We start from the raw sequence: 6,318 nt of genomic DNA, 5'->3' as shown, positions 1-6,318 counted from the left end.
TTTCTCAGCCATCACAAAAATTTTGTAGACCTCCGGAAGAGGATCTAACACAAGTACATTCGACTTCAAGTTACTGTAGTCTTCATTCAGTCCCTTTAAGAAACGTATTACCTGATCCGTTTCCCTTTCTTTTCTGATTTCATCAACAAGGCCACATGCGCATCGAGGATTGCATTTACAGATGGGGAGAGGTCTGAGAGTGTTCATTTGTTCCCACAGAGTGCGACTTTTGGTGTAATATTCATTGATTGAAAGAGAGCCTTGCTTCAGTCCATAGATCTCATCTTGCAGAAGAGAAATTCGCTGTGCATCTTGCTGGGAGAACCGTCTATTGAGATCATCCCAAATGTCCTTGGCTTTGTCTATGTGCATCACGGACTGAGCTATGGACGGATCTACAGACTTGAATAGCCAGGAGCACACAATAAGGTTGCACCGTCTCCATGTATTATACTGCGGCTGATCTCTGCTTGGCGGTGCGATACTCCCGTCTATCAGACTCCATTTATTTTTTACCTCAAGAGCTATGCGCATAGATATACATCAGGTATTATAATTCGAACTTCCAGTTAACGGAGGACTCACCAAGATTGTGCAAGGATTATCATTGACTCCAATGAACAGAGGATTCTCCTCTGAGTCTCGATTTCTTTGCCGCTGAAGGTTCCGCTGTGGATTTCCTTCCGGTGTTCCTTGGATCGGAGTCTGATTGATCGGCGTGACTGGAGTTTGGTTGATCGGAGTGCCGCTCTGCATTCCTTGACTGGTGTTGCCGGCGCCTGAAGTGACAGCTGTGTAGGAGCGATAGAGCTCTGATACCATGTCAGCTGAGTGCTATCTGCACGATGGAAGGAAAAGAAGCTGGAACTGATCTCATTGAATGAAAGAAATGTTTGTTACAACTTCAGGAAGAAGAAGACTTCGAACTTATATACAAGGAGGGAAAGTGAGACGGTTATAACAAACTTCTAAACAAGCTGATTTACAATAGTGCCCCTATGCTTATTGACTTGTTGACCGTCTTCTTTAGTAGCTTCTGATAAATTGTTCAGACTTTGTTCGTTTATAAATCGAGCTCTAAATTTTGTTTGTTAATGTTAGTTTACCTTAATAAACAAACGCTTACCGAACACAAACACGAGTTATTTGCCGAAAGCTCTGTTCGCTAACACCCCTTATTTGAGCTTAAAACTTGAGCTCAAGCTCGAGACCAAATACTCGAGCTCAAGTTTGATTGCTTGATTCTAATTCGAGCCAATCGAGTCGAGCTCGAGCTTTAAAAAATTAACGAATCAAACTCGAGATCACATTTTAAAGTTTAATGGAGCTCAAACTCGAACTCAAAATAATATAAATTTTTCAAACTTGAAGTCGAGCCTATTCAAATTCGAGATCGATTCGATTCATTTACACCCTTAGTGACATCTTTTAGGCCAATTTATTTATTTATTTATTGAAGACTCTTTTAGGCTGATTAAATCTCCTTTATTGCCAGAAAGAAATGGAACAACTCCTCATGCACAACGTACAATCCCCCAAAGTTTCCCTTTTAACCATTGAAATGTCGATAATTACGAACACGACCCTCAATGTGGCGAAACCGAAACCCTAAATCTAATTTTCTTCAATCCCCCGTCTCCTCCGGTCTTCTCCCCCAATCTCCATCTTCAAACACAGTCAAATTGTAGAGTCATCTCTTTCTCGCGGTGGATGATTTCAGTGGCCGAGCATGGCGGCAGAGAGTTCTTCATCGGCGCCTAGATCTGGTGCATCGCCCGATTCCTACATTGGCAGTCTGATTAGCTTGACGTCGAAGAGCGAGATCAGATACGAAGGTGTTCTGTACAACATCAACACCGATGAGTCCAGTATCGGCCTACGCAACGGTGAATTTCTCTCCCGAATTAAACTCATTTGATTCTTTAAATATTTGTTTTTTTTAGTATGATTAAATTATGAAAATTTCCTGTGAGTTTGTTTATATGCCTTTTCTGTGTTTTATTAACATCTAAACCTTTGTGCTTTGTACCTTTCAGATAAAAAAAAGTAAAAATTATTTAGCGTTTTTTTATTTTTTTTTGGAAGAAATGGTAGGAATCCAAAGAAATTTATGCAATGGGTTTGTTATGTGTAAACTTTTACCTGACTTAGGTATGTCAGAACAAGTTTTCGTAAGTTTATCACTGTAAACGTATCCAATAGTAGGAGGTAATTGGCACTTCACGGAGTAGATACTGGTGTATACTGTTGTTACCCCCATCTGCTATAAGCATATACCATTGAGCTTGACCTTAGGTTGCCTTCTTTTGGTTGTAAAATTGTTAGTCCTTTTCCTATACCTAACATTTGGATGATAGATTAGTTCTGTGCTGCTGCACCTGAAAATCTTGATAATATAGTCTGAGACTGCATTATGTTCATATTATTTTAAAGTCTTAAGCAATGTGGGAATGATGCCATATAGATTATAGGTGCACATATTGCATGCCCATACAAATTGCTGATTTTTTTTCTATCTAATCAGGAATAGTATATTATGATTGAACAACAGAATGATTATTGTTGTGGGCTGAGTCTTCATTCACAATATTTTCAAAAATTAAATTGTGTTAGTATTCGTATAAGCTCATTGTTGTGCTCATTTTGTCATGACAGTTAGATCATTTGGAACAGAAGGGAGGAAAAAAGATGGTCCTCAAGTTCTTGCAAGTGACAAAGTTTATGAATATATACTATTTCGGGGAAGTGATATCAAGGTGGCCTTCTTGTTTGATTTCAATATTTAGAGTGTTATGCTGCTTTTACTTGTCTTGACTGCACTGATATGCTTTTGTTGATTTGATGCATTCATGCCTAAATGGGTGGGACTTGGGGGGGGGGGGGGTGTTAAACTTTTGATCTTCATTTAAACAATGTGTTTGAGATAGGAAGCAATGATTGATAGAAAATATTCGCATTACCAATTTTCCTTGGGCTTGGAGTTGAAAATATAAAACCCCAAGCAAGGCTGCAATGGTGTGTCATTATTTCTTCAGTGATCTAATCTCTGTTTTCTTTCCTTTTTACTGAACTCTGAAGTGACCAAATTGGCTCCTATTTGTCATAAGTTAATAAAATGTTATCCACTGCATTCAACATTCTTAGCAAGACATGGTTTGGGTGGGGAGTTGCTTATGCTGAGAAGATGTTATGACATGAATTTTAGATGTGTAAAAAAGGAGTTAAACCAGCTCCAACTGTGGATTGGATACTGTTTGCTTGTATCTGTTTGCTCAGTCAATAGTCATTACACAGGAATTTTAAATTTATTGCTAGTGTTGTTTATTTTGAGTTTATAATTGCCTTGGTGTTTATCATTATTATTTTTGTATCAAAAGCTGAACTCAACTAAAGCTTGAAAAGTACTCTTTTGCAGGATTTACAAGTGAAGGCTTCTCCGCCTGTTCAGAGTACACCGCAAATAAACAATGATCCAGCTATTATTCAGGCAAGTAATGATAAAGATCTAATATATTTAATTAGGTCTGTTCTAACAGAATTCATTTTCTTTCTGCAGTCTCATTATCCTCGTCCACCTACCACATCTTCAAGCTTGCTTCCAGTTTCCAGTGCTCCGGTGGTGGATCCTAATTCTCATTCATCACAACTGGGACATCCTGGACCAGCATCTCAAGGTGCTCTACCTTTGTATCAACCTGGAGGGAATTTAGGCTCTTGGGGGCCATCACATCCACCCCAAAATGCAAGTGGTAGTGGACTTGCTATGCCAATGTATTGGCCGGGGTTTTATGGTACCCCAAATGGTCTACCCCAATTGCCCCAACAGTCACTGCTTCGTCCCCCACCTGGACTGTCGATGCCTCCTTCCATGCCACAGATGCAGTATTCTCCTTTCAACTCATCTATGCCAACTGGAGGATTGAGTCTACCAGGGTCAAACTTGCCTGAATACCCTCCTCCATTGATTCCAAACACTGCTAGTCTAACCTCATCTTCTTTACCTGCTTCATCTTTACCCTCAAGTGCGCAACCACCCCAACCTACACCAGCATTGCCTTCAAGTGCACTACCTCTCCAACCTGCACCAGCCTTGCCTTCAAATGTGCTGCCCCTCCAACCTGCTCCAGCTTTGCCTTCAAGTGTCCTGCCGCTGCAACATTTGGCACCTAGTTCTGAAACAGTATCCAGTAATTTGTCAAACAAGACTTCACTGACTGCTGTCTCCACGGCAACATTTAGTTCCACTTTGCCAGCATTACCTCCTACTACTACAAACCCTGGTGCAACTGCTGTTGTACCTCATATCACTAATATACCGAATCCTTTACCAGGTCCGTCTCAATCTAAAATTGCTGTTGGAGCATTGAATACTGGTCCAGTGGAGACATCCACACCTTCATTATTAACTCCAGGGCATCTACTGCAATCTGGACCTGCTACTGTCTTACCAACTCAATCAGTACAGACAGTTCAGAAGGATGTTGAGGTGGTTCAAGTGTCACCATCACAGTCATCAGAACAGTCAGCAACTGTTAAATCAGAAACTCAGCCACCAATATTGCCAACACCTCAACAAACTTATGCACAAAGGGTATTCCTCTGTAATATTTTATTTTTATGTATAGTTTTCCTTTACTTATGCATTTTTTAATTTATAACATGACACTGAAACCCTGGTTGTCAAGAGCCTTTTAGAACTATTATTAACTTTGCAATGTCAAATGTCTTGTTATACTTTATGCTGTAAATTTGTCGTTGCAGTCTGGTTTAGAGGTGAGTCATTTCGTGTTCTAAACATTTTCCAATATTATCAGAAACAATCATTAAAATTTGTGATAATTTAATACAGGCATACTTGTTGCTTTCTGTCTCCGTTTAATTTGTATGCAAATGGAATTAATTTTTATGTTTTCCTGTTTTATCGCCAGCCAAATGGAGCTCCATTTCAGATGCGCCACAACAACTACAGAGGGCGTGGAGGAAGAGGAACTGGGGTAATTATATTGTCTCTATCAAAGCTATGAATCTTATAGCAAATAGTAATGTGAAGTGATGCCTTCCCTATGTCTTATTCTTTTGGTTGCAAGTGGGCCATTTTTGTTAATCTCAATTATGGAGATCATTGTATGTCTTTTATGATAAGTTATATTCCTCTTCTTTTCTATATAGATTTCTAGACCAGTGACAAATTTTACGGAGGAGTTTGATTTTATGGCAATGAATGAGAAATTTAACAAAGATGAAGTTTGGGGTCATCTTGGCAAGAGTTCTAAGTCTGATTCAAGGGACAAAGAAGGGAATGTAAATGGCAATGATGAAAATAATTATTACGAACAAGAAGATGCTGGCCATCCTAGGGTTGAGGTCAAGGTGGTCACTCCTTCCATTGTGTTATCTCATTTCTAATGTGCACTATGGTCTTTGTTGCTAGTGCCATACCTCACTGTCAAAATATCTTAACTGAACTATTGATTTGCAGCCAATTTATAACAAGGATGACTTTTTTGATTCCTTGTCTTCTAATGCATTGGATAATCAATCAAATCAAGTAAGGCCAAGGTTTTCCGAGCAGAGGAAGATTGATGCCGAGGTACATGCAGCAGTGCATTCATCTACAGCTTCTCTGACTTTTTAATAACGAGGTTAATATAATTTCTAACTTTTCAGACATTTGGAGGAGAGTACACAAGATATAGGGGTGGTCGTGGCCGTGGCCCTGGTCCTTATCGTGGTGGCCGATCTCGAGGTTATTATGGAGGATATGGCGGAAGAGGATATGGCTATGGTGGTAGAGGCCGTGGTCGTGGCTCTTCCGACTAGAGTGCGTATATGTGGTATATTTGCATAAGTTTGTACGAGAGCATTGTGCGTGGTAAAAAAGTTTGGCTTAAAGCAAAAGTTGTGTTCTTCTCCCTTGAGGATTGGCAATGTTTAGAGTATTTCCATTGTTGTTTTTGCATTTTAGTTTTTCTGTAATCTGAGGAATAAAACTAGGTTGTAGGGAGGATGGTTGGGATCCGTGGTTCCATATTTTCGTTTCTCTTCTTTCCCTCAATGAAGCTTTCATCAAGCGATTGGTCATATCATATGACTCATTTATTGTCCTAGAGGCATACGCCCATACCAACCTCTGATCAAGTCAATTAGATATTCAGATCAATATCAAATATTTAATCATACATTAGTATTATATTCAACATTTTAATATCAAATATTTCTATAATTATACGTAGGAGTTAATTTCACTTTTCGTCTTATGATTGTTGGGGTGTTGTTAATTTCATTTCATAAGTTTCAAAATTGTCAATTTAGTACTGC

At 39.2% G+C, this 6,318-nt stretch overlaps 1 protein-coding gene across 1 annotated transcript; it reads left to right on the top strand.

The window, feature by feature from the left end:
- Positions 1–1,518: 1,518 nt before the first annotated feature.
- On the top strand, positions 1,519–6,083 carry LOC109171639 (protein decapping 5-like). Its single transcript, XM_019320712.1, has 8 exons — positions 1,519–1,886; positions 2,656–2,756; positions 3,416–3,487; positions 3,557–4,591; positions 4,929–4,994; positions 5,170–5,370; positions 5,480–5,590; positions 5,668–6,083. The coding sequence occupies exons 1-8, from the start codon at positions 1,730–1,732 to the stop codon at positions 5,818–5,820; spliced, it is 1,896 nt and encodes a 631-aa protein (XP_019176257.1). The 5' UTR covers positions 1,519–1,729; the 3' UTR covers positions 5,821–6,083.
- The last annotated feature ends 235 nt before the right edge of the window (positions 6,084–6,318 follow it).

The sequence above is a fragment of the Ipomoea nil genome, unplaced genomic scaffold, assembly GCF_001879475.1.
Source record: "Ipomoea nil cultivar Tokyo-kokei standard unplaced genomic scaffold, Asagao_1.1 scaffold0143, whole genome shotgun sequence".
Classification (NCBI taxonomy): Eukaryota; Viridiplantae; Streptophyta; class Magnoliopsida; order Solanales; family Convolvulaceae; genus Ipomoea; species Ipomoea nil.
The sequence above is the reverse complement of the archived record's forward strand: the minus strand, read 5'-3'. Positions and strand labels throughout refer to the sequence as shown.

Coding starts and splice junctions, on each gene's coding strand:
- LOC109171639 (XM_019320712.1), top strand. CDS start 1,730: ATGGCGGCAGAGAGTTCTTCATCGGCGCCTAGATCTGGTGCATCGCCC. Junction 3,488..3,556: donor ATGATCCAGCTATTATTCAG/GCAAGTAATGAT, acceptor TTCTTTCTGCAG/TCTCATTATCCTCGTCCACC. Junction 4,995..5,169: donor GTGGAGGAAGAGGAACTGGG/GTAATTATATTG, acceptor TTTTCTATATAG/ATTTCTAGACCAGTGACAAA.